A 27,259-nucleotide genomic window follows, 5' to 3' on the forward strand; every position below is an offset into this window, starting at 1 on the left:
TCTGGACAGATTTAAAAACACTACCCCCCTAAGGAAAGTGACAAAAAAAAAAAAAAAAAAAGTTTATAAACTTTATAAACTTTCAGGTAAATTAAACAAAAAGGCAACCAATTTATCCAAGAAATAAAAACACCAGACAGGTATCATTGAGAACAAGTCACCATTTTATTCGTTTTCTTTAAAGCATTGAGGTGGTTTGATAAGGCTTATGAACTTAGTTCACAAGTCAATAAATAGGTTGTGCAATCTAGGTAGAAAGTCTGTTCCCAGTGATCTAGAAATGTGACCCGTTAATCCCCTTTTTTAGAATTGCAACAATCACTCTGCAAGTTGAAGTCGTCCAAAACGTCGTCAAAGTAACCATTTTAGGGGAGTCCAACTATAGAGGGCAACAGTAAATATTGCTATGGAGGCAGCACAGTGGCTTTGGAATGTCTTAGTCGACCTCCTCAATGGTTGGGCCAGAGGATCCACCTCCTGGAGCGGAGCCGGCCCCTGGGAAGCCACCGGGCATACCATCAGGCATTCCACCTGGCATGCCTCCAGCACTCTGGTACAGCTTGGTGATGATGGGGTTGCAGATCTTCTCCAGCTCCTTCTGCTGGTGCTCAAACTCTTCCTTCTCAGCAGTCTGAAAGTTTTCAGAACACATTAAGTCAAGTTTGTCAGTGCAAGCTTGGAAAAGTAATCCAAGTGTCACTTGACTTTGAATGTCTCAGCTGATAGCAAACTTACCTGATTCTTGTCAAGCCAACTGATGACTTCATTGCACTTGTCAAGGATCTTCTGCTTGTCCTCATCACTGATCTTGCCCTTCAGTTTCTCATCCTCAACAGTGGACTTCATGTTGAAGGCGTACGACTCCAGACCATTCTTGGCAGACACCTTTTCACGCTGCACATCATCCTCGGACTTGTACTTCTCTGCCTCCTGCACCATGCGCTCAATGTCCTCCTTGCTGAGACGACCTGAAAATGGACTTCCAGTTAACCTCTGAAGTGGCCACCACAGTCTTTATTTAGGTGCAGAGAAAATAATTACCCTTGTCGTTGGTGATGGTTATTTTGTTCTCCTTGCCAGTGCTCTTATCTGCAGCTGAAACATTCATGATGCCATTGGCATCAATGTCAAAGGTGACCTCAATCTGGGGAACACCACGAGGTGCAGGGGGGATTCCAGTAAGCTCAAACTTGCCCAGCAAGTTGTTATCCTTTGTCATTGCACGCTCGCCCTCATAGACCTGTGAAAAGGGTAATTAAAACAAGATATCATTTAAATTAATCTAACAGGCATTAGGTGGGATAGAAGATTCCGAAATCAAACATTTCATACCAACCTGAATGAGCACACCAGGCTGGTTGTCAGAGTAAGTGGTGAAAGTCTGAGTCTGTTTGGTTGGAATGGTGGTATTACGCTTGATAAGGACAGTCATGACTCCACCAGCCGTTTCAATTCCAAGGGACAGCGGAGTGACATCTAGCAGCAGCAAGTCCTGAACATTCTCAGACTTGTCACCAGAGAGGATGGCAGCCTGGACAGCTGAAACAGAAGAGTGAGAAATAAGAACCTCGGGCAAATTGACATGTTCAGATAGCAATGACAGCAGTCGCTCAGACATCCAAGGAAGGTTCTTGGGCCATCTTTGGTCTTTCAACCTCTGGTGGAAACTACGAATGGCAAGGAATCAACTTCATCATAGCGAACGCCAAGAAAAAAAACCTGATTAAAACAAGTAACACACCTGCTCCATAGGCCACAGCCTCATCTGGGTTGATGCTCTTGTTGAGCTCCTTGCCGTTGAAGTAGTCTTGGAGCAGCTTCTGGATTTTGGGAATGCGAGTGGAGCCACCAACCAGTACAATGTCATTGATCTGAGCCTTGTCCATCTTGGCATCACGAAGGGACTTCTCTACAGGATCCAAGGTTCCACGGAAGAGGTCAGCGTTGAGCTCCTCAAAACGGGCCCTGGTGATGGAGGTATAGAAATCGATGCCCTCATAGAGGGAGTCGATCTCAATACTGGCCTGAGTGCTGGAGGATAGGGTACGCTTCGCCCTCTCGCAGGCAGTGCGGAGACGGCGAACGGCTCTCTTGTTGTCGCTGATGTCCTTCTTGTGTTTGCGCTTGAACTCTGTGATGAAGTGGTTCACCATGCGGTTGTCAAAGTCTTCTCCACCCAAGTGAGTGTCTCCAGCAGTAGATTTTACCTCGAAGATGCCATCCTCAATGGTGAGGATAGACACATCGAAGGTGCCACCACCAAGATCGAAGATAAGGACATTCCTCTCAGCACCTACCTGAAAAGAGGAATTAAATGCATAAGTATTTGCATGTACATTCATTAATTGTATGACACTCAAATTTCGCTCAGACATCCAAGGAAGGTGCTTGGGCCATCTTTGGTCTTTCAACCTCTGGTGGAAACTACGAATGGCAAGGAATCAACTTCATCATAGCGAAAAACTTAAAACCACACACACTGAAATAATGTAAGTTTTTACCTTTTTGTCCAGACCATAAGCAATAGCAGCAGCAGTTGGTTCATTGATGATACGCAGAACATTCATGCCAGATATAGTTCCAGCATCCTTGGTGGCCTGACGCTGAGAATCATTAAAGTAGGCTGGCACGGTGATGACAGCATTGTTAACAGTCTGCAAAGACAACACAAATTAGATCCCAACCGCCATTTGGAACTAAAGTCAACAATACTACAGTTAAACTACAGCATAGTGCATGTCGCTCAGACATCCAAGGAAGGTGCTTGGGCCATCTTTGGTTTTTCAACCTCTGGTGGAAACTACGAATGGCAAGGAATCAACTTCATCACAGCGAAGCACATCAAGTCAAATGGGAGTTCAATAGAGCTGCCCCACAAACAGCCGACTCACCTTTCCCAGGTAGGCCTCAGCAATTTCCTTCATCTTGGTAAGGACCATGGAGGAAATCTCTTCTGGGTAGAAAGACTTGCTCTCACCCTTGTATTCAACCTGGACCTTGGGACGTGTATTGTCATTGATGACATTAAAAGGCCAGTGCTTCATGTCAGACTGAACAACACCATCATCAAACCTGCGGCCAATCAGACGTTTGGCATCTATTGGAGAGCAAGAAAAGTTACAAGTTATATAGGGTTAATAAAAAAAAAAAAAAAAAAAAAAAAAAAAAAAAGCCTAATGTCAGAATTTCGCTCAGACATCCAAGGAAGGTGCTTGGGCCATCTTTGGTCTTTCAACCTCTGGTGGAAACTACGAATGGCAAGGAATCAACTTCATCATAGCGAACTATTTTTGGAGTGAAAATTGTATTAAATAAATCACTTACCAAAGACAGTGTTGGTGGGGTTCATGGCGACCTGGTTTTTTGCAGCATCTCCAATCAGTCTCTCAGAATCTGTGAAAGCTACATAGCTTGGAGTGGTCCGGTTTCCTTGGTCATTAGCGATGATTTCAACTTTTCCATGTTGGAAAACACCTACACAGGAGTAGGTAGTCCCGAGATCAATACCAACAGCTGGTCCCTTGGACATGGTTTCTAAAAAAAAAAAGGGGAAATTACACAATTAATTTAATGCTGTACACTGGAAAACAAAAAGGAAAGCTATCATGGAACGATTTCATTAACTAGCCTATAGACAGTTGTGTAACCACAGAACACCAAGCCCTGGAGCACGTGTGGATGTGCGTCAAACCACGTGGATCGAGCATCTAGAAGATTCTACGGTGAATTCAAAATCAGACTGATCGAAATCGGTCTTAAATTCAACTTTTCTAAACGTTTCTATTGTTGTGCCAAACATGTCTGTGTACATTTTGGAAAAATAAAACCAAGCAGTATTGTGTGACCAATAGCAAATGATCAACGCTTAAGGTCGGGTGAGGCGCGTGACAAGATCACGAAGTGCCGGTTGCGGTTTGAATTTAACGTATTGTTCTATCGGGCATTTTGACTAAAACTTAATGTTAGTGGCTATAATAGGAGGTTTAATCTTTGAGTTGATCCAAAAAATAATAATAATAATAATAATAATAATAATAATAATAATAATAATAAAGAAATATAAAAAAAGGTGGAAGGGAAAAAATGTGATGGTGAAAACTCTAAAATATAACTTAGTAAAATATCAAACAACAGAATCAGAAAATACGGAAAATATTCCACATGTAAAAAAGGAGAAGAAAATCTGCCATCTTTGTAATTAATGAAGTAGTGATCTACTACATGAAAGCATAGAAACAAGTATTCAATATGAGATTATAAAGAAATAGACCGGACACCTTACCAAGTTGGAAATTACTGAGATGGGTGAAGACGCCGGCTGGAGAGATGGAATGGCGACAAACTGCCTTGCCTTGCTATGAAGAGAGACCGGTCGAACGTTCTAGAACACTATATATTGCCGGTAGCCGAGCCAATGAAATTTCAGATCACTCAAATTTCAACCGGTAAGAACCAATGTAAACACGAATATTTCGTTTACCCACGCCCACCAGGAGAACCAAGGATATAACTGGTTAAAAAAATCCAAACCATCCCCCTCGGGTTTGCCGCAAACCTCAAGTATAGGTCTCTGCAGGAAAGTAATGGGAGTTACGAGATCAAGGTGGTTTTACACCATGATACCTGATTGGTTGATGTAATAGTGACGTTAGATTTAGGGGTGGGGTTGTGTAAGGGGGATCATTTAGATTGCATGATTCAGAAACACCCAGCAGTTTCAAAACACCCACATGGTGATAAACGCCCACTTTTGCTCTGCAGAGACCTAAGTCTCGCAAACTTACTTGGAAACCGTTGTCTATGCGGAACAGTTTGTCCTATCCATGATGTGAATCGTGAATGAAATCAGCCTGCACTTTCACTGGAAATGCGTCGATGAGACAGCAAAACAGAAATGTTTGATGAAAATAGATCAAACCGTCGCTTAGTAGATTACACCATGACAAGCACATACAAATTGAAAACAACAAATGTGTTAGCTCAAAGAGCTCAGTGACATTGCTTTGGAACTGTAAGGTCTTGCCTAGTGAATAATATCATTACTTGAAAGAAATACCATACAGGTCGAAAATGTTTTAGGTATTTTACAATACATACAAATGTAGTTGAAATATAATAATAATTAAAATAGAATGAGGTGATAATACTCTTCTCCAATGTGCATCATGAAGAGCTTTGTGTTGAAGCACGAGGTGTTTATCACGCAGCGCCGTCTTAAATCTTTGAGGCAGAGTATTTTTCTTCTTATTATTTTATATTATTATTATTATTTATCCTGTTAGCGGGGTAAGACATTAGAAAAAACTAAATTTCTAAGTAAAGGAAAAAGAACGAACCAGGACATAAACTATGATTGCACAAACGCCCAGCAGGGGGCGATATACACACAGAATACGAATGGCCATAGAGGTAGTAGAAGGAAGTAGAAAATATGTCCACAACATTTGATGAAAGTCACTAAAGACAAATGTCACATAAGTGTGACATTTAAAGACCATATGCATTTTCGTTAAGCCCAAAACAATATTGACGAGGATGTGACATCCGAAAAGTGCGCTTGGTTTAAATCTTAATTAACATTAGTATTTTTTTATACCAGGCATAACATCCACACGTTACATAAAATAGTTCATTTAATTTTCCGCTATATATATATATATATATATATATATATATATATATATATATATATATATATATATATATATATATATATATATAAGGCACAATGACTTTTGAATATCAATAGGCCAAAAAGGGCAAGCAGCAACAATTTCAGGTTAAAAAGACACATTTGTGATATAATGATTTTATCAAGGGAACACTTCAAAGTTATTAAACTGTAAACACATTGCAATAAAGCACACATAAAAAACTCCTTTTTACAATCAGTAAAAAAAAATGTAAACCAGCAGTGACTGAAATGTAAAAACTGTATATACAAAAATTGGTAGCTATATTCATCATCTTTTAGTGAGCACCATTGTTCATAACAGAACTGCAAAATCAGTTCAGTCTCTTATGAGGATTCAGAACCTGCTGAATGTTCCTCTAAAGTTCAGTCTCCTTGATACAAGCTTGGTCAAGTTTGTTACAAGCTGCTGTTGAGCTGTCTTGTGCTTCAGAGATCACATCAACTGTAGCTACTGAATTTGCTGTATTCTGTGGCGGTTCTTCCAATTTGTATTCTGTGAAATTTGAGTTCCAAAAGCCTAGACAGAAAATCAAGTCAAACACCAAATATTAATATTTGTAAAGACACAAAAGCTTATGTGTTTGAACTACAAGATTAGGTGGTTTCAGCGGTTATACCTGATTTACTCCCTTCCTGGGACTGCTTTTCTTCATGACTGTATTTTGATATGCTGCTTTCCACAGACTGGTTTGATTCTTCATTCTCTGTTATAACATCAGATTAAAATGAAAAATTAAATCCAGAATTAAATCTCAGCTACACTCTAGAATAGTTTGGTATAAAGTATAAATATATAAAAAAATCTTATATTACCTTTTTTCCAGGCTAATTGTGCCTTTCGCATTCTGAACAATAAGAAGGAGACTACAGTAAGCAAACATATGACAAGGCTTGTGACCAGCAGGATCAGCAGTGGTGAGCCTTCATTCAGACCTTGTTGTTCGTCAAAAACTGCAAATACACAAAGTAATACTACAATCAATAATTCATGTCCTTCACATGTTGCTTTGATTGTCATTTAGACATTTATGTGCGCACAATATAGAAATGAGTTTTTCTGGTTTGTTCATAAGCATTTTGTTTTTCATGAGCTTCACACCTTGTGAGCCGGTGTCATTTGTGGTCAGGGATTCAACAGGTGAGCTTGAAGAGTTTATGTTGTATGCTGAAATGCAAAGATAGATCTGAGATCAACTTCACTATGTAAAATAAGCAAGATTAATGATATTTTATGTCCCGTATATTATGTTAAATATTAAACAATGCAATTTTAAAACACTTACTTGTCAAGCTTATATTTGTTGCTGTGGAATATTCCTCTACTAAAAGAGATTGCAAAGCAAATCAGAGAACAAACACTGAACGTGTCTTATAAAAACAAATACTAAGTTTTAGGTGAAATGGAAATACTGGAAATAAGTATTTAATCATGCATATTCGCATATGTATACCTTGTATGGTGTTTGAGGTAGTGCTGTCTCTTGTTGGGAACACTTCAGTACTTTCTGAAATTGACGACAGTTCCACGTGTGCTGTAATCAGATGGTGTTTTTGTTAAACAGTTGCTAAGATATCAAATTAAAACAGAAAAGAAAAGATGCAGAATGAGCATGAACCAGAAAAAAACTCAAATGCCTTGAAACGACTGTGTGCAGTCTGCAAAAGCTACCAGAAGATGGAGGCAGAGTGATACAAAGAGCAAATCTGTTTCCATTCTGCAGTATTATGTGAAACCATTGTAGAAAATGGGATTCTTCTTTCATTTGTATGTAAGACTCTTTTGAGATAGCTAGTTTATTTAGTGTAATTAAGAAATGAAATGACCTCTACTGAGACATGAAATGAATTGAAACACCCACCTGTACTGCTAAAGACAGGAGCAGAAGTGGTTGTGATCATTAGGTCAGTTTTTAGCTCATCTCTAGTACTGGAGTAACTTGTCGTGGAGGCCGTAACAGCTATGCAAAAAAAAAAAAAAAAAAAAAAAAAAACATTTAATTACTCTGAAATCCCAACAGCAAACGGTTTGACATTTTAGTTATAATAATCTGGCTTAGTGTTTGTTATATTATACATATTAAGTGCATCTGTTCTGGATGGGGACCACAGTTGTTTTGTTCAAAGAAAAAGTTGACTTCCCTGACATCATGTGACTGACCACTCTAATGGGAACCACACATTCACTGAAACTTCCAAATACTCTTTAAGTGTAGGCGAACTTTCCTTGCCAAATCTTTCAGTTCCCTTTTCTTATACTGGCTTGTGTCATGTATGGTCACATGCTTGGAACATCAGTGGTAGTTAGTTAAAATATTAATTATAGTTAGTGGTATCTGCTATTCCTGCAGTTGGTTATATGTAGCCTACTATTTGTGTATACTTACAGTGATTTTCAATAATGATGACACTCATCAGTTGTCTTGGGAGAGCTGTATGTTTTGCCAGGCACATCACCGTTGCTTTCCTGATATGAGTTTTGACTGTTAAGAGGCTAACTGCCAGTGACCTGTTGGATCTTTCCTCCCGTAAGGTATTGGGTAGAGCTGTTAGGACAAAACAGGCGTATATATTCAGTAATCTATGATTTATTATTCAAACAGTCCGCGAATCCCCTAGATTTACTATTGATAGTACTATTGTTTGAATTTGTCCTTAGCTGACCCATTTCAGAAAACGGTGTTTCCTCTATTTTCACGAGGTATTCGTTTCTCAGTGACACAAATGTCAGAAGTCATGGGAACTTTGTTTTTCAGTATAACTGTTATGTCTGTTATGTCTGTCAGTAATATATCAAATCTTTAAAGTCATGGTCACCAAGCCTTTATCAGATGAACTCCACTCTCTCTCTCACACACACACACACAAGTTAGTGTGTAAGTATGCGTGTATACCATGCCCACTCTGACACTTCTCGTAACTTACCTTCGATTTCAACCCCACTGATTTTCCATGAGAGTTCAGGGGGGGGGCCATTCGCTGCCGCTGAACACTTGATGGTTGTTTTATCTTTATCCTCTGCCATTTCTATTTTTGGAATTCCTGCGATCCAAACAAATAGAGTTCATATTCATATTTAATATCCATATTTTATGCATGTTTTTGTAAAAGTTGAGAAGTAAATATATACCTTACCGAATACTTTTACTTTAAATGTTTTTGGATGGACTTCATTTTCATACAGTAGACATTTGTAAATCCCTTCATCTTTAAAGGTAACATTAGCAATGTGTAATGTATATTCAGAGCTGTTTATATTAGAAATACTGCTCCTTGAGTCTCTTAGACCTGCAAGGGAACATGAAATACATTTTGAATGTTTAATGAGACACAATAAAGAGGAAATGCAAATAGCTTTGTAACATAAGTGTTTGAAATGCATTCATCGATACACGGTGTTCTCGCCCTCACCTTTTACATTGTTGAAGAACAAAAGAAGGCCTTGTGGATTCCTCCACTCCATGTGTCCATTATCACTTAAGTTTTTTCGAGAGCATCTCAATACTAGCGTTTCTCCTTCTGCCACTAGAAGACGCTCTGTTGCCAGACATTTTCTTATGCCTGTTCAGAATGAAGAGAAGTAAGTCAGTAGCATCATGTTTTAACAAAGCTTCTCACATAATTGGCATTCCTCTTTGAATCAGAAAGCCTAAAACAGTAATGAATGCTAAATACAGTAAAGTGTAGGCTAGTTGAATGGAAGAACAGTAGGTTGGTTAGGGCAGATAAGACGACAGACACCCTACGCTCTGTTCTGTTCTGCTCTGCTCTGACTCATTTGTGTCTTGCAGCTTTTAGGAGCTGTGGCTGAAAGTGAGAGTGGGCCACTCTTTGCAGTAGAAAGAAATAGTGACTGCTGTAAGTGGTCTTTTATTTTCTTGTGTGGTTTGTTCTTGCAGTGAGAGAAAACTTGCCGATGTGACGCGTAAAACGACATTCTCGTGCTGGAACAGGAAACAGTGGTCTTATAATGTTACAGAGGTGTACACATATAATCAGCCTACATGGGGGTGTGATGTGTTTTTTTGTCATATGTAAAATGACCGTAATGCCTATTGTCTCATGTGAATTTGTATGTGGGAGTATTAGTACAATGCTTAATTTTATTTAGTTGATTTGTTTTTCTGTTATTCACGTTTGAATTTAATTTAATAGAATATTGCAAATTGTTTCAATATGTGCAATGTATTCACTGATACTCTCTTTCCTTATTTAGACTTATTTAGATTATTGAAAAGCTTCTCGTCCTCTACTGTGTTGATACTGTATGCATCTTTGCAAGAATATGTTCCTGTTTCTATAACGACAAGGTGAGCTATAACTAACACTGGAAAAAATGGTAACTTAAAAATAGTAACAACTAAATGAATTGGTCTTATTCAAGCCAAAACAGTTATTAATATTGCTGAATCAACCTTAATACATTAATTTGTGCCAACAAAAGTACATTTTATAAGTTGAATAAGGTATAAATAGCTCTTTGAAGGAGCAATTGCAGGTTACCACTTTAGTATATGTACACAGCAAATAAACTTAAGTTATATAGTTCAGCCAATCCAATAAGAATAACAAAATGAGTTGAAAAAAAGTCTAAATCATATCATAAAAATCTATCATATGCTATCATAAGTTAAATGCACTGAGATACAACTGAAACCTTCTCTTATGATGTAACCTACCCAAACATAACTACCCATAAAAAATATCGGTTGCACTTTATTTTACAGTACGTGTACTAACATGTACTTATAGTGTACTTACAGTGTATTTATCTAAGAAAGTTCTGGTAATACAACGTAACTACATGGGTTAGGGTTAGGTTTAGGGGTAGGTTCAGGGTAAGTACCTAGTTATTACATAGTTATTGTAATTACTATAATAAGTACATAGTATGTACATGGGGAACAGGACTGTAAAATAAAGTGCTACCAAAATATCTATACCTAAAGGTATCAGGTAAATATATTCACAAACTAGTCAACCACAACCCTACTTTAAAAGTCAGAGATGTAGTTTAAACCAGTGTAAATAAGACATAAGTTTGTCTTACCTCCTACGATCAACATCAGAGTGTGAATAATTAAGACGGTTTTGATCTCCATACTGCGGCTCTTGAACTCTGCAGCTCACTTCCTCTGCTTAGACTCTTTAAAAGAGAGCGGCTTCCATGACATCATGAAATGTCACAGCTTTTTTTTCCAATGTGCAACTTTATGTGTGAAGGTTGAAGTTTCAGGGGCAACTCGGCTGGTCTTTGTTTCTCTTTTAGCAAAATTACTCTCGCCACCTTTTGACCTATTGAGTTCTTCAAGTTATTAAGTTCTTTGATGATGTATATAATATAATAAATTTTTCAAACTTACAAATTTACAAACAGGCAAGGTGTAGCAACCGACACACTATCAATAATTTACAATTTGAATGAGAGAGAGAGAGAAAAAAATGTCAGAAGAAAAGGTCTACTGAAGTTTCATTGTAATAACTCCCCTCCTACAGATCATGAATAAAATATCTTCTTCCAGTTATGATGAATCATCAAGTATCTAATTTAACCCGGGAAATAATGCTTTTTTATTTGTTACATTTAAAAAAATTACAGTAAAACATAGAAACCAATTTATTTACTGATCTAATCATGTTCTATGATCAAATAAAAACTATTTTTAGCATCTTTATGACAGCACACATGGCAGAATCACAAAAAGTGTCATCACTCTCTGACATGATTACACAACGATGCTAAAAATCTCTGAAAGGAACAGGAAGGTCTTTATTAGGTTTGTGAGGGGGGAATAAAATCACGTGATCGAATTTCACAATAACTAGTGACCACTTCAACTGTGTGGGCAAAAAAAAAAAAAAAAACCTTCCTCATTTTGATACACACAACCTAAATAGTGTTCACATCAGACCGGCAGTAATGTAGCTAGCACAACTGAGTACTAATACAGATGTTACTGTGTAATGGATAAACCTGTTAATTTCTTTCGTTTCATTAGGTACATTATAAAGCATACTAGCCTATTTTATAATAATAAGGAGTAGTTTTGTTCAGGCACCAAGGGCCAGTTTTACACAATGCTGGTTCATTATGAGTAAAATATAAAGCTGTGTTATTTTCTAGCTAGTACAGGCCATCAAGGACAATGTATGATATTTCATATTACTCATATGAGATGCTGAGGGCCAATAAGATTCTCATACTGTAGCTCACCACAAGTTTCAACTTAATTTTTTTTCACAGGAATTATGTGGTAAGATCAATGTAAAATCCTGAAAGCCTTGTTTTAATTAATGTCAGATGTGATTGTTTACATTGTGGTTGTTATCACTGAGAATAAAGAATTTATGTATTAACGGAGTTTACAAGTAAAATCAAACTGAGGGAGCGCCATCTAGTGGCTGCTGATTAAAAACAAACGACGACAGGAAATTACTTCAAATATTGCACATATTATAGTTTTTGTCAGTGGTTATTTTGAGTATGCGAATGCACATACCTACTTTTTGCATTATATGCTGTATATATAGGGCACTGTAAAAAAAGCCATATAATATATGAGGTTCATACTGCCATTTTGTTTAACCACTCGCTTTGTTAAGTTACCGTTGTTGCTGTACTGTATTTGAATGTATTATAAATATAGGCATATGAAATGAGATACATGAAACTCTGATGAAACTAATAAACCTAACGCAAAAAGCACCTTGATGCACTTGTCAGATGTTTAGTCGAGACTTTTATTTTGACAGGTTTTGCGAAGCTGATCTGACCCGGGGGTGATTCAAGCGCGCGTGAGGACGTTACACAAAAAAACGTGCGAAAGCAGCTGGAACCTTCTATCAGAACGCCACTCAACTAACCGCTTCTACCAGTGAACCAGAGAGTGTCAGTATTTTTCATCTACAGTAACGTTACCTGACGGGATGTCAGTTATTGAGGAGGAACGAGTTCGCGGCGGGGTTTTTAAGGACATTAATGCAGAAGATGAAGATCAGCAAACTACAGTGATCGAGAGTTTGTGCATGAACTGTTATGAAAATGTAAATTTCGAAATATTATTATTAAAGTAATACATATATGTTTCTAAACTCGTAAAACAATGTCAATCTTATGTTTTGTCTAGGGAAGTACTCGTCTACTGTTTACTAAGATCCCTTTCTTCAAAGAAATCATCATCAGCTCTTTCTCGTGTCCACACTGTAACTCGACCAACACAGAAATCCAGTCTGCTGGTCGGATACAAGAGCAGGGTGTGCTGTACACCTTACAAGTGAAGACCAAAGAGGTATGCATCACTGTTAAAGTGTGGTAGATGCTGTATTCAGTCCCTCCAGGATTTCGCGGATTTTTTTATTTTTTTTTGCGGCCTAAAATGGATGATTTTGCTGCGCCATTTCTCAAAATTCGCGGTGATATTTGCGGCATTTCTTATTGTTTATCAGTTAAAATGTACCAAAGATACAATTCTTCTAACACTGTTATGACTTTTCTGACTTCGAGAGCCACCGTATGGCTCCAGACTAAACGTTCGACGACACCAGCACCAGTGCCATTGAACTACAGAAGGTGGCACCACCTACACCTGACAGTAAAGCACTCTCCATTGGAGACATATAAAGTCTGCATTCACATATATGCAAGATGTTTTTGTAAGAGTGCTTGTTCATCTGCAGTACGTCTCTAAGATGTTTTCTGTCAGATGTCAAATAGACATTTATTAGAATGACGTCAGACCTCTTACACATGTAATAAATATATTACATCTGATGAAATGGACTTTTATTACTGTCATTCATAATATATATATATATATATATGTTAGGGAGTGGAAATGGCTTATGAGTACTTCTCTGCAGCCATCTACAAGTGGTAATTTAATATATTTTTAAACAATTGTTTGCTTTCCTACATCATGAAACTTTTAGTTTTATACATGGGGAAACCTATGAAGGATGAATAAATATCGTCACATTAAAAAATAACTTTCAAATTCGGTAATGCTTAAAGCTTTGAAGTGCTGGGAAAAGTTGTGTGTTTTTCCTTGTTTCCACATCAATGGTGTTTGTTCTGATATCTCGTAGCTTTAACAGAAGTCTGCGCCGAATTTGAATACTTCTCACAAGATTAAACGGAGATGTTGATTCTGTTGCGAATTCGTCTGCTTTCTTCACACTGTATCTCTCAGCGCTGTGTATATCAGTGTCACGTGATCGAGATCGCAAAATTCTGGATGGACTGAAAATGTATTATCTGATCATTTGTCATGTTGCCACATTCTAAGTTGCTTTCAGGAATAAGCTAAAAAAAAATGTTTGTGCAGGACATGAACCGAGAAGTTGTGAGGTCTGACAGTGCGTCCACCAGAATTCCACAACTTGATTTCGAAATTCCTGCTTTCACACAGAAGGGCTGTAAGTTTTTCCACTTTGACCTCTAACTAAAGTCCAAGTCAGAATAATATTTTGGAAAGTTCCCTGTTTAATAAAAGTGGTTTGATCAAAAATTGTGTCTTCTTTCTGATTGTTTAGCTTTGTCAACAATCGAGGGCCTTCTGGACAGAGCAGTGGCGGGTTTAGAACAAGACCAGCCTGTTAGAAAGGTGTGTGTTTTATTTGTTCAATGAGTTTCACAAATTTGAGATCATGTGTGTTATGACAGAAACCTATAATTTATGATACAAGAGCATACATTATATATGTATACTGGTTAAAGATCAGTTTAATTTTGGTGTTATCTATCCAATTAAAAAAATACAAAAGTGTTTTTAAATACATTGGAAACATTTTAAATGTAAGTATGGAGTCTGCTTTACTGTTTCAAATAACTTTTTTTAAAAAAAATAAAATATCAAAACTTGAAATAATAGATGAGTAGAGTTCTGTTTATGTGAATCTGTTCCTTTCTACATTTCAGTCAACAGATCCAGCTGTAGCTGAAAAAATAGAGGAATTCATCCAGAAGTTGAAAAGACTCAAAGAAGTAGAAGAGGAATTCACATTAGTAAGTCTTGCAGATAGTAAACTGCAGAAAGATTCAACGCAACTGACTAAAGAATAAACACTGTTGCTAGTTTATTATCAAGTTAGAACTAACTAATAACTAATTAGATTTCTATCAACAGATTATTGATGATCCATCAGGGAACAGTTTTATTGAGAACCCATTTGCGCCTCAGAAAGACATGGCTCTCACTGTCACACATTACAAAAGGACGCCTGAACACAACGCTGCACTGGGAATAGAGGTGAGATGCTGCTACAGCATCAGCTGTGTGTGGAGAACGGCAAGATCTCAGTCTCTTGAACTTTTTCTTCTCTTTTAAAGGCAGAGGAAGAAGAAAATGCCGAAAAGCCTGGCAATGATCTAGATGCAATGAGAAATGAGGTATTAGTGTTCAACACTAACTGCCCAGAATGCAACGCCCCAGCCAATACAAACATGAAGCTTGTTCGTATCCTTTAAAGTATGCTAGAAAATAATATATTTATATATCCTGCTTTACCAGTTTATTTTAGGTGTGGCGTAAATTAGCAGTGGAACATTTCGTATGATACATATAAACATTAGTGGAAATAACGCTGTATAAAATGCTGCATAGAGAAATGGTTTTGAAACTGTTGTGTGTCATTATTTAAAGAAAGTAGGCCCCTTAACCCAACTGCAGAAATTCCACACTTTAAAGAGGTCATTATAATGGCCACTAATTGTGACAGCTGTGGACATCGCACCAATGAGGTGGGAATAATGAACTATACTTCAGAATTATACTACTGTTTAGTTTAGATATACATATTTTGCTGTTTCCTTATCATGTATTGTTTTCGAATGACATCATTAAATAGGTGAAATCTGGAGGAGCCACAGAAGAGCTGGGAACCAGAATAACACTCCACTTAACCGACGCTTCAGATATGTCCAGAGACCTGCTGAAGGTGGATTCATGCTTTTTTTTTTTTTTTTTTTTTTGGAAACATGTTTTTCTTTTATTGTCATAAGTATCGTTATTGATACATGTACGTGTGTTTCAGTCAGAGACGTGTAGCGTGTTAATTCCTGAGCTGGAGTTTGAGTTGGGGATGGCAGCTCTCGGAGGGAAGTTCACTACGCTGGAAGGACTTCTCAAGGACATCAAAGACCTGGTAGGAACTAAAGCCCAGCTAACAGTGTTTGTTGTTTTCAACAAACAGATCCTTTTATGCTTTTTTTTAAAAATGCTTTTATGCTTATTTTAGATTGTTTCGAAAAACCCCTTCATGTGTGGAGACAGCTCTACAGCAGATAGAGCTGAGAAACTGGAACTCTTTGGGCAAAAGATTGACAAGGTTTGAAATCTGTTACATTTCTGTTAATGTTCCTTTCTGTTAAAAGCAATGATAATATTCTCAATATGGTATAAAAAAAAAAAAAAATATATATATATATATATATATATATATATATATATATATATATACACACAAATACTTTATTTTTTATTTTTACATATTTTTCTGGAATCTTGATGTGTTGTATTTACAAAATGCTTCTTAGATAATGGCAGGGGAAATGGATGTGCACATTATCCTGGATGATGCCGCGGGAAATAGTTATCTTCAGGTGAGCTTTTTATTTTATTTTTTTTTTTTTATTTTTTTTTTTTTACTTTATTTAAAGGATCTTATTTTAATAACTCATGGTTAAGTGTAAGATTTGTTTTGAATCTGTTTGATATTAAATATTTAAAAATATATATGTTGTTATTTTTATCTAAAGGCCAACAATTCACATTTTTTTGCAGAATGTTTATGCACCAGATCCAGATCCAGAAATGAAGATTGAGAAGTACACCAGGACCTTTGAGCAGAATGAAGACTTGGGGCTGAATGACATGAAAACAGAAGGGTATGCAGAGAAAATGGTTTAAAGTTAGAGAAAAATGGAAATTATGTTATGACAAATTCTGTCAAAACAATTATATAACATTGTTTAATTCACTTTTACATTTATTGTAATATATCATGTAATAAGCACTTCTGAAAACCATTATGTCTTTTAAAGGCAGCGTTATGATTTGAAAAGGAAATATATATTTTTTTGGCTTGAATAAGTGCAAAGGTGAAGAATTTCCTTGCTGTGTATGAAAAAATGTTTAAGTTATAAGTTTTGGTCATTTTGATTATTGAGCTCTTGTGTTAATAACCAGTATTACAACAAATTGTTACAAAGTTTTTGAAGTACTTAAACTACAGACACTTAGTAAAGTAGTCTTAAGCACACTGGATGTGAATTCCTTGAACACATTTTCATGTAATTGGACTTATAAAGGCTGTAATATAAAAAGAGTTATGTTTGTACAATAAAACAGTATAGTATAAGTATAATGCTGAACTGTTTACACTTTGAGTTGAGTGAAATATCTAATTAAAAATGGCTTCAGCATGACGTCAAACCCTAATGCAACTTATAATAAATTTAGTTTACATTATCTGGCTCTTTAGTGTTTATTTTGTTTTTCTAATTAGTTAATTATTCATTCTATAATATTGTTAATCCTGAATGATAAATGGCACCATTTGGTGGGTGTCAGAAAAATAGCAGTCAACAAAGCCATTATAGCACAGACCAAAGGGGGGCGCTACAGCGCAAAACATTTACAATTTTAGACATTTTGGCCATAGCTCGTAAATCGTTTAACGTAGACTCAAAAACTTTACATCGTTGCGATCCTTGGGTCAGCACAAACAAAAGTTTATAATTCTAGTTTTTCTGTAAAAATACCTATATACCAAACCTACTTTTGCAAACTAGTCCTAGGTTTTTCCCCTGATTGGAACCAAACCACTCTAGAAATATTCTCTGGACACTGAATATCAATAGTTATCAAAGAAAGTTGAAATTTAGATTTTTCCATGAAGGAGTCTGCCAAAAAGCGTCTATTCTAACGTTAGCCAAATGTTAATTGAAGCTTAACTCTTGAACAGAATGAGACCTCTTTACCCAAATACAGTAGCTACACATGTGTATGAGCTCAATCTTCAGTCAAATAAAAAAAAAATTGTGCAAGTATGCCACTTGGGGGCGCTATAATAACTAATTCAGCTATAACTAGACAACCATTGTTACTATTGGCTTGAAAATTGGTATGCAGCATCTTTGTCCAAAGTGGCATAAGTTTCTATGAGGACATTTGCATATCTTTACAAATATATTCGCAAAGGGGCATGGCCAAATATACTCAACAGACTATAAAACATAAACAAAAACTCTACTCAACTTTGATACTTGGTGAAAACATGAAAAATCTTAACCATCATCTAAGAATTCATGGAGATCGGACCATAGGTGGCGCTATAACAGATAAAAAGGCCTCAAAAACACAAGATTTATATAGAAAATTACTTGAAATTGTAGAACGGACATATATTCACACAAACACTAGATATCATATGAAAGATCTCCCCAATCTTAACAACTTTGTCTCTGGGACCATTGCTATCAATCAAACTGTTCATTAAATAGTTGAGATTATTTTTAAAAAACTATATGAACTAGTGAACTAATCATGTTTTTTTTTAAAACTCAAAATCAGTGCAGTACTATTCTCTAGACTCTAGGTCAATAATTATCAAAAAATGTTGACCATTTGAATTTGAACATATGCTCTTTACATTGTGTATCTAAAGGCCTAAAATCCTAAAAGGAAGCCCACAATATTTCTCAAAACTGTGTAAAATTATGCATAATTTCATTCTTAATAAGCATGCAAAATATAAGAGAAATTGAGCAAAAAATAACAGCATAATAGTTATAAAGGTTAAGCACAATGTCGTATGAGAAATTGCATTTATAACCACTTGATAGCAGCAAAAGACAACTAATGGTCTCATTAAATGCACTAAAACTGTACTGTTCATAGGTTTGATTGATTCATGCTTAATACATTATAAAATCACATTTAAAATGTAAAATCACATTTAGTCAATTTACCATATTGTTCATACAGAAATACATTTTTACAATTATTCCAGATTATGACTACAGTGAAACCTGAAAATGACATAAACTCCTAAAAAGAGAAGGCTTGCAATAAGTATTGTCACCTATCATTAATGTCAAATATCTATATCGCCTGCAAAATGTGTGTGCATGTAGGTCTGTATATGTTTGTGTCTCTGTGTGTGTTTAAGCATGCTTATTGAGAATTAATATACTAATTTAATCATTTAATTTCAGTGTCTGTGTTTTGGATGTGTTTTACTGTCATCCTTAAATCCAGGTTAGCCTAGAGTAGACCCTATGCATACCATCCATTGTGCTTGAAACCCGGAAATCGCTGCTTGCAGCTATAATTATTGTTATTGGGGTTTTTCTTTCTTTGCGTTCTCTTAAGGTTTTTGCTTTTTGGCACAATAATGGCTCATTTGTTCAGCATATTGGTTGTTAAAATTATGCAAATTTAATTGATTATGTGGCATGTCATGTGATGTCAGCATGGTCACCCATAAAGAGAGGGGACCCCTTCATGTACACTTTAACTTCTGTCTAAATATTCAGTTCATAAAAGTCATGCAACTTGGAGAAAAAACAATGAATCAAGGGTTCTCTGTGCCTTCCACTTGCACTTAACATTTATTGAAACATAAGCACTTGAACAGCAGATAAAAGACATGACTTGCATGTAATTTAAAGCAATGACAAATAAAGTGTAACCAGCATTGGTCCATATACAATGGAATTCTAATGGACATTCGCCTCACAAATGGAGGTTTTTTTTCTTCTCCGTAAGGATAGTCCACCGTGATGGCAGGTTAAAAGTCCCAAGGCTATATAAAGCCTTGTGATGGTGTAGATCTCTTCCTGTGTAAGGGAGTACGTCTGTCCAAAAGAACAATTATCAACACCAAAAAATAAATCAAAGTTTACAAGATGCAGCTGTCGTCTTCATTAAAACATACACAATATAAGGTGAAGTAGAGAACATAACATCACTTGGACTCAAAGTAGCGGAGCTGCGTTTGTGTCATTGTCCATGATCGCAAAACCCCGTTACTTGCTCTTGGCTGGCTTTTCGGTTTTCTTGGGCAGCAGCACTGCCTGGATGTTTGGAAGCACTCCGCCCTGGGCGATGGTAACACCGCCTAAAAGCTTGTTGAGCTCCTCGTCGTTGCGGACAGCCAGCTGCAGGTGACGGGGAATGATTCTTGTTTTCTTATTGTCACGGGCGGCGTTTCCTGCCAGCTCGAGGATCTCAGCCGTTAGGTATTCCAGGACAGCGGCCAAATACACGGGGGCTCCTGCGCCTACGCGCTCGGCGTAATTTCCCTTGCGTAATAATCTGTGTACACGTCCGACTGGAAACTGAAGTCCAGCTCTGGATGAACGAGACTTGGCCTTAGCGCGGGCCTTCCCACCAGTTTTACCTCTTCCAGACATGTTTTGACAACAAAGTAACCGCCTGTTTAGCTAATAGTATCCCGTTTCACACAGCTGATCCAATGTACTTTCGTTTATGATGTAAGCAGGGATTGGTATTTATACCCGGACGTGTGCTCTGACTGGATGGTTTCACTCTAAAACAACAAACCAATCGTCGCTCGAATTTCAGTCCGTGACGTTAGAAATTCATCCTATCAAAACCGAGACTGTGCTCGCTCTAATTTGCATGCCGACTCTATAAATAAGGGGCAAAATTGTGCGCAGCAGGTTTACATACCATAACGATCCTGTAACAGTTTAGCTTTTGTGAAAAACAGACACAATGCCTGAACCTGCGAAATCAGCTCCCGCTCCCAAAAAGGGGTCTAAAAAAGCTGTCACCAAGACCCAGAAGAAGGGGGATAAGAAAAGGCGTAAGACCAGAAAAGAGAGTTATGCCATTTACGTGTACAAAGTACTGAAACAAGTCCACCCGGACACTGGTATTTCTTCAAAGGCGATGGGCATTATGAACTCGTTCGTTAACGACATCTTCGAGCGCATCGCGGGAGAAGCCTCGCGCCTGGCGCATTACAACAAGCGCTCTACTATCACATCCCGGGAGATCCAGACGGCCGTGCGCCTGCTCCTGCCGGGAGAGCTGGCCAAACACGCCGTGTCCGAGGGCACAAAGGCCGTGACCAAATACACCAGCTCCAAGTGAAAGTGTAACGTTACAAACAAGACGGACTGGACTCTATCCCTAATGATGGAAGACGAAACCATCCACTTTTGTTTGATATTCGCACGAGGGACCTCTGGTACAATGAGCAAACGCAGCTCTTGAAGAGCACAAACACAGTGATTTCCATATGTAACACCAACATTCACCTGAGGTGTTCCTGTTTGATCGTATTGGCACGGCTGAACACTTGTACTGTACTATCATGGCATATGGTCGTCATCTGTGAGCTCATGTGGCTGTAAACTCAAGTTACCGCAGGAAAACACAGTGGCTTTGGGTTTTATTGATTTCTTGTTGACAAAAATGGCTGTACTGTATTCATATTGAAAAAAAAAATGTCTTATGCCTGAATGTGTCTTCATAACGAACCTGTCATTGACCACAAATAAAAACATTGGTTAATGGTAACTACAAGCAGATTTGAGAGTTTCCCTGCCTTGTAATGAGTAGCTTATTACTATGACATAAATGACGCCGCGAACGAAAGTGGCGACATAAAGCCGAATATTTAGAGAAAGGCGGGTTTATAACAGTATTATTTATTTATTCAAAGTATGCTTTCGTTGAAATGCGTTTTTAAACGACGTTGTCGGATCTACGAACGTTTACACGTGCGCTGCTTGGCTCGCGAGCAGAACTCGGCAGAGGAGGTAACCATAGCAACAGGGACGAAGGCTGCACGATTATTGCAGGATACATGAACAAAACAAACACTCATTATTTATGACTTTATTATAGATTTACCCATCAAACATAAAAGAAAACAACAGTGCTTCATTTTAAACCTCTTTACAGATTAGTCAGTTCACATTGCCCACTGTTAAATAAACATTTTCAATATGAATTTATTAATGTGTATTTACATTCAGTCTTCATGAAATAGTCTCTGCCGAAACAACAAAGCTTAATAATGCTCCTCTGATCCACCTTTGAATTAGGGACTGAGGTGGGTCAGTGCTGGCATATTTGAGTGTTATTGTGTTTTTACAAACAACTTTATATGCACAGAGCCACTTCAGAGCAGATTTAACTCAGAAAACTTGAAAATGAACCATGGCTTTACTACAATTAAAACCAAAAACCATGATTACTAAACATGGTAAACACAAATTAACCTTGGTATTTGTAGTAAAACAGTGGTTATACAAGCAGTAATCAGTACGCCAAAAAACATGGTTACCATAAAACCACGGTTAATTTTTAGTAAGGGATGTCTTTAAAACAGATTACTTAAAAGCAATGGTGAAGAATTCTCTGGTTACTTATTTTATGATGCGTTTCCTGTGATTTCGCCCAGCTTGTGTTACTGGGACATAGAGGGAGATGATTTGATCATGACGTCCCTGCAGGCAGACAGAGAGTGCTGAGAGTAAGGAAACATGACAATGTTGTGACATTTGGCCTTGAATAAATGTGTATCGTGCACATCAAGTAACCAAGTACATACAAATGGGTAAATTACTTGAGGAATATAATAACCTATGGATATTTTCATGATATTATTTATCAAATGACAATTCAGTGAATCTGAATAGATTAGTGAATAGATTGGTGGTTTACCACAGCATTAAACAAGGTCCTGCAGGTGTAGGATATTTATGCATCACACATATATATATATATATATATTAAATTAGGGCCCAGGTTGACTGGTTCAGAGCTTTAGAAATGAACCAGTGTGAGTAGGAACCAGATGGACAGTGTCTTAGAAGGTCGTTCATGATCATGATTGTTCCTTTCCCGTGTAGTTCTAAGAAGGGCTCTCTTTGTTGAAATAATGCTTTGATGATGGCATGCTTTGTCTGAAAGGGTGTGATATCTAATTCTAGAAAACGATGAGGTGACTGCATACCTGAAACCACATAAACTAAAAAAGGATATTGAGAGTTTATGTGCGTGTATTTTATGAAATCCACATGAATAGTTTAGACAACTAATACTGCTTTTATTGTCTGTTTTAGGAAGGTATTATGATGCTCTTCGTTTCTTTCAATACATAAAATATAATAGTTCAGAACTCTGAAATTGGAATACAGGCTATTTAATTTTTGGACCGGATTTCATCGTCCTTTTGAGAAAAGAAGATGTGTATATAATTATTCTCAACCAGTTATTTACTGTATTACTATTTTGTTCTATAATAAAAATAAATCATTTAATTTTATTATAGAAATGCAATTTATAACCAGGCATTTTCTTCAACAAATGAACCATAAATCTGTTAGAATAGACTTTATTAGTGTGACATAATGTAGAATAGAACATGTGTTTCATTAAGTCCTGTTTTATAACTTGACCATCTTTTGTCTTCAAGAGGACATATTTGTTACTTATTGCTTTGTTATAATGACACAGTTAAGTGCAGCCTGAGACACAGTGATATAATGCATTTATAGAATATAACTCTATGCAAAAGCCAAGTTAATGCTATATGAGCAGCAAGATCTCTTAGTATTCCAGACATGTTACCTGATACTGAACTTACAATGATCTTCTTAAAACTCCTCGTGTTCCTCACCTGGTGTCTCTTTTTTCTCATAACCCCCTGTTGTGTTTCTGGTGCCCTCCCTCACTCCTAGAAAGGGGCCAGTATAAATAGATATATCATCATCAAACACAGAGAGAAAGACAGCAAAAAGAGAGAAGGTGACCAAGGTAATGCATACATCTTTATGATTTAAGTTCTAGTCTGAATTTAAGTCCTAATATTGATGCTATTTATTTATTTTGTATGTTTTTATTTTCAAATTGTGTAAAATTTGATTTAGTTATGTATTTGCATTTTTTCCACTGACAGATTAATACGTTAATAATTTAGTATCACATTTTTAAGTTCACTGATCTCTGATTTGGTTAATGGTCACATAACATGTAGGTAAACAAATTATTATTATTATTATTTTGTTTGTTTTTTATCTTGATTGTTGTTATTTATAAATGATTTATTTTAATTTTTAAATTTTTATAATTTAATTATTCGCTTTTAATTAAACTCACAACCCCCCCCCACGTCCCCCCCCCCCCCCCCCGTAGTTCCTTTACCACTCCCAGTTTAAGAAAATCTTGACGTAATGTAATGTTTGGTGCCCATAATGTAAATAACAAGAAATGTAAAGAGAAATATATATATATTTTGCATATATATTGCATATATATATCAAAATGTACAAGATTATCGTATTTAAATCAATATGATAAATGAGTAATATAAAGTATTAGAAAAAAGTCAACCTATTTAATATATGTATTTTTATGTTGTTTAAACAGGAGTCAGAAGTCCTTTGTTTGCACTCTCCTTCATCAAAATCTAAAAACGTGTGACCTGGCAGTGACATTAGATTGAACTGAATTGCTGCATTCAGTGCTTGTTGGTGAAACCTGAACACAGAACAGAAAGCCTGCGTGATCAGATTGTAAGTAGGTGTTTTTGCTTTTAAATGTGTTTTTGAGTGAATCAAGGTCAAGGTGATAATGTGATGATGCGTGGGATTTTCCCTGCAGCCAGAGCATCATGTGGCCGTTCCTCCTAGTGTGTCAGCTCGTCCTTATTCTCCAGTCAGAGGCTCAGAGTCCCTGCCTCACCCACCCAACATTCAGAAACCCGGGTCAGTCCACACATTCATGTGTCCTCTCCTCTTCTCCTCTTCCTCTTTATACATCCTTAATTCACTCTTCAGGATCTCACCTTTCATATCCTTTGGAACCACAAAGGAAACCAAGACCGCCCAGCAATTTGAGGAGTGTACTCTCTTTAACATGAAGTATTATTTTAATGATGTGTCCTCCTTTTCGTTATGGTTCATGTGGTTTTAAATGTCCTAGCAGCATAAAAAGAACATCATATATTTCCATACCAAAGATTTACAAGCAATAAACTTCATAAGAGGTTACTGTGACAACTGTTTTATTTATTTGTATATATATATATATTTTTTTTTTACAGACAGCTCTGATATCACAGTTGTGTGTGGCACAAACAGGATGGATTTGCTGATTTTGCTGTGCCCCATGTACTTCTATGGATACAACGAATCGACGGTGGCTCTCAATGGTCAGTTCGGCAAACCTGAGTGCAGAGGAACCGCTGACTGGACGGTCGACCCACCTGTAGTGAAATTCCAGTTCTACATCACTGAACCGTACATATCTGTCTGCTCCAATAAGCTGACGGTATGAGACATGCTTCAGCAAATGTAATAAAAATAATAGGTGTCATAATAAATCCTATAATAATAAATAAAAAAGCCATAATAAATACTTTTATACAATAATACATTATACACACACACATGCATACATACATAGAAGGCTATTAGGTTAAATGTTATTGTCAATGTATATTTGGGAAACTACTATAAATTGTATATGTTGTTAAATTAGTTACTTTTATGCTTTTTATAGTCTGTTTTCCTTTTATTCTGCCATGGAAAAAATAAAAAAATACTTAAGTTATACTTAATTAATCAATCCCAACCCAATTTCTGTTGCAGTAAACTTTCTGGTTTATCTGAAGTTGCCTTGCAGTATATATGTTTCTTTGATATTCTAAAGGTGTATATCTCGTGTAATCTAACAGATCACCCAAGAGATTGGATCGGGGCTGTTCTCAGACTTCTCTAGTGTTCAGTCTGTGAACATCTCTGGAGCGGTCAATACTCAGGACTTGAATGCTGGAACCATCACATACAAGCAGGAGATGAAATACCTCTTTTCCTGTAGATACCCACTGCAGTACTTGGTCAACAACACGGAGATCAGTGTGTGAGTGGAGTGAACATGAACAGTGAGGTCCAACAGTCTGAGGCACTAAAAAACCTGGGATTTATGGAAAAAAAAAGAAAAAAGAAAAAAAAAAAGTCATTTTAAAGCATGAAATTAAGAATAAATGTTTTAAGTTCACTAATCAAATAAGCAACTTTGTGATCTGAATGTATCTTTGCATCCAACTTCTATAAAAATACAAATTTTATGAATTTGTAATGCAGAAAAATTTATTAGAAAAATGCTAAATAAAAGTGTTTTCAGTGATCTCAGACTTTTGGCTTCCGCTGTATGTCTTGATATGTGAAATGTGTCCAGTCTAAATGAATTACGGATCTTTCACACACAAACCTGTGTTGTTCTGCAGATCTGGAGTGAGTTTGGCAATTAAAGACAATAATGGTAGTTTCATCAGCACTCTGAGAATGGTTCTTTTTGAGGTATCATATGTTCCTTTGGCTCTGTTTCGCAAAACACATTATTGACAATAACATGAGGGAGTTATTGAAACTTGCCAGCTGCATGTGTTCATAACTGTCTTTCTGCACTGACTCAAAGGACTTTACATATACAACACGTCTCTTCATGCCTCCAACGGGTCTCATGCTGAAAACCAGGGTTTTTGTGGAAGTCCGAGCAACTAATCTCACAGAGAGGTACTTTGAGACTCTTATGAATTATGTTATTCATCATAAGGGGGCCTATGATATGATACAAATTATTATTAAGCTGTTATATCACTGTTGATTTAATTCTCCCCATAAAGGTTCAATGTTCTGTTGGATCGATGCTATACAACCACAAGTCCTTACCCAGGAAACAACACATCATTTGACCTGTTTGTCGGGTATGTGTAAATACATAAATCTTTAAGTTTCACTTTTGTACTAATATTTCAAATTTAATATTTAAACCGCATCTGAACTTTAGTAAATATGATTGCTAGAGGATGATTCAAATACAAATATGCATCTAAAAGTGATTCCACAGTTCCGTTAGATCCAGGGTGTACATACAAACTGATTGTAAATTACATGATGAAAATTATAGTTAATATAACAATCTATTGCATGAAACATTTTAGGCGATGCAATTTGACAGCATATAAAAAAGTAATATTAAATAAATATAGAAAAATATATTAATATATATTCTATATTAATATAGAAAATATTTTACATTGTTGTATGTTGTTATGTATTGAATATTGATTAACAAATTTGTATTGAAACAATAGAAACTGTAGTCTGAAGATAAGTGTTTTATAATTAAGTGCTTAATTTTTGGAATCTGATTACGTAATCCAGATTCCATATGAGCTGTTAGTACCAAGCATCCTCTGTCATTCTCAGATGCAACCTTGATCCACAAACCATAATGGGTGTGAATGGAGAACAGCAGGTGGCACGCTTCTCGTTCGAGACTTTTCGCTTTGTGGAGCACAGAAACAGGACGGTGTCCACCTTTTATCTGCACTGTGCCACTAGGCTCTGCGAGAGCTCTTTCTGTAGATCCTTACGGCAGGTATAAACACAACCATATCTGTAACATGGCTAATAAAAACCTCAATATATACTTCACACACTAACTGAAGTGTATTTAAATGCATTTTATGATGCATGCATTAGAATTGCACAACTTCCGGAAGGAAGCGCAGGGCTGT

At 36.6% G+C, this 27,259-nt stretch overlaps 6 protein-coding genes and 4 non-coding genes across 11 annotated transcripts in view; 3 read left to right on the top strand and 7 right to left on the bottom strand.

Moving 5' to 3' along the window:
* Positions 1 to 143: 143 nt before the first annotated feature.
* Positions 144 to 4,436, bottom strand: LOC113074643 (heat shock cognate 71 kDa protein). The gene is made up of 9 exons (XM_026247470.1): positions 4,283 to 4,436; positions 3,325 to 3,534; positions 2,892 to 3,097; positions 2,502 to 2,654; positions 1,742 to 2,297; positions 1,337 to 1,539; positions 1,042 to 1,240; positions 736 to 968; positions 144 to 631 (listed from the first exon to the last, which is right to left on the bottom strand). The coding sequence occupies exons 2-9, from the start codon at positions 3,527 to 3,529 to the stop codon at positions 437 to 439; spliced, it is 1,950 nt and encodes a 649-aa protein (XP_026103255.1). The 5' UTR covers positions 3,530 to 3,534; positions 4,283 to 4,436; the 3' UTR covers positions 144 to 436.
* On the bottom strand, positions 1,607 to 1,702 carry LOC113074666 (small nucleolar RNA SNORD14). Its single transcript, XR_003280686.1, has one exon. It is a non-coding gene; the product is annotated as a small nucleolar RNA SNORD14 (small nucleolar RNA).
* Positions 2,364 to 2,459, bottom strand: LOC113074667 (small nucleolar RNA SNORD14). Its single transcript, XR_003280687.1, has one exon. It is a non-coding gene; the product is annotated as a small nucleolar RNA SNORD14 (small nucleolar RNA).
* LOC113074669 (small nucleolar RNA SNORD14) lies at positions 2,740 to 2,835 on the bottom strand. The gene has a single exon (XR_003280689.1). It is a non-coding gene; the product is annotated as a small nucleolar RNA SNORD14 (small nucleolar RNA).
* Positions 3,188 to 3,283, bottom strand: LOC113074668 (small nucleolar RNA SNORD14). Its single transcript, XR_003280688.1, has one exon. It is a non-coding gene; the product is annotated as a small nucleolar RNA SNORD14 (small nucleolar RNA).
* Positions 4,437 to 5,802: 1,366 nt separating the features above from the next.
* On the bottom strand, positions 5,803 to 10,816 carry LOC113074644 (cytotoxic and regulatory T-cell molecule). Of its 2 annotated transcripts, none has more exons than XM_026247472.1 (12): positions 10,743 to 10,816; positions 9,104 to 9,253; positions 8,828 to 8,980; positions 8,618 to 8,734; positions 8,080 to 8,238; positions 7,555 to 7,653; positions 7,147 to 7,227; positions 6,979 to 7,014; positions 6,795 to 6,860; positions 6,509 to 6,646; positions 6,313 to 6,399; positions 5,803 to 6,212 (listed from the first exon to the last, which is right to left on the bottom strand). In XM_026247472.1, exons 1-12 carry the CDS (start codon positions 10,792 to 10,794, stop codon positions 6,052 to 6,054), a joined length of 1,299 nt encoding a protein of 432 aa, XP_026103257.1. In that variant the 5' UTR covers positions 10,795 to 10,816; the 3' UTR covers positions 5,803 to 6,051. The 2 variants fall into 2 exon arrangements, with proteins under 2 accessions (XP_026103257.1, XP_026103256.1); XM_026247471.1 differs by having other exon boundaries at positions 6,979 to 7,017.
* A 1,615-nt stretch (positions 10,817 to 12,431) lies between these two features.
* Positions 12,432 to 17,160, top strand: LOC113074645 (zinc finger protein ZPR1-like). The gene is made up of 13 exons (XM_026247473.1): positions 12,432 to 12,736; positions 12,820 to 12,981; positions 14,017 to 14,107; positions 14,225 to 14,295; positions 14,610 to 14,696; positions 14,818 to 14,940; positions 15,021 to 15,147; positions 15,361 to 15,431; positions 15,539 to 15,628; positions 15,725 to 15,835; positions 15,929 to 16,018; positions 16,227 to 16,292; positions 16,474 to 17,160. Exons 1-13 carry the CDS (start codon positions 12,620 to 12,622, stop codon positions 16,597 to 16,599), a joined length of 1,332 nt encoding a protein of 443 aa, XP_026103258.1. The 5' UTR covers positions 12,432 to 12,619; the 3' UTR covers positions 16,600 to 17,160.
* Positions 17,161 to 19,269: 2,109 nt separating this feature from the next.
* LOC113074646 (histone H2A-like) lies at positions 19,270 to 20,201 on the bottom strand. Its single transcript, XM_026247474.1, has one exon. The coding sequence runs from the start codon at positions 20,106 to 20,108 to the stop codon at positions 19,722 to 19,724; it is 387 nt and encodes a 128-aa protein (XP_026103259.1). The 5' UTR covers positions 20,109 to 20,201; the 3' UTR covers positions 19,270 to 19,721.
* Positions 20,202 to 20,358: 157 nt separating this feature from the next.
* On the top strand, positions 20,359 to 21,249 carry LOC113074648 (histone H2B 3). Its single transcript, XM_026247475.1, has one exon. It carries the CDS (start codon positions 20,434 to 20,436, stop codon positions 20,812 to 20,814), a length of 381 nt encoding a protein of 126 aa, XP_026103260.1. The 5' UTR covers positions 20,359 to 20,433; the 3' UTR covers positions 20,815 to 21,249.
* A 2,861-nt stretch (positions 21,250 to 24,110) lies between these two features.
* The window catches only part of LOC113074650 (zona pellucida-like domain-containing protein 1), a 4,898-nt gene continuing 1,749 nt past the window's right edge, over positions 24,111 to 27,259 (top strand). Inside the window, exons 1-9 of the mRNA XM_026247477.1 lie at positions 24,111 to 24,248; positions 24,337 to 24,444; positions 24,783 to 25,005; positions 25,412 to 25,596; positions 25,964 to 26,036; positions 26,155 to 26,252; positions 26,363 to 26,443; positions 26,949 to 27,120; positions 27,225 to 27,259. The exon at positions 27,225 to 27,259 is cut by the window's right edge and continues 74 nt beyond it. Of these exons, the coding sequence (XP_026103262.1) occupies positions 24,347 to 24,444; positions 24,783 to 25,005; positions 25,412 to 25,596; positions 25,964 to 26,036; positions 26,155 to 26,252; positions 26,363 to 26,443; positions 26,949 to 27,120; positions 27,225 to 27,259 (965 nt within the window). The 5' untranslated portion in view covers positions 24,111 to 24,248; positions 24,337 to 24,346. The remainder of the gene's footprint in view (positions 24,249 to 24,336; positions 24,445 to 24,782; positions 25,006 to 25,411; positions 25,597 to 25,963; positions 26,037 to 26,154; positions 26,253 to 26,362; positions 26,444 to 26,948; positions 27,121 to 27,224) is intronic.

The sequence above is a fragment of the Carassius auratus genome, unplaced genomic scaffold, assembly GCF_003368295.1.
Source record: "Carassius auratus strain Wakin unplaced genomic scaffold, ASM336829v1 scaf_tig00015289, whole genome shotgun sequence".
Taxonomy (NCBI): Eukaryota; Metazoa; Chordata; class Actinopteri; order Cypriniformes; family Cyprinidae; genus Carassius; species Carassius auratus.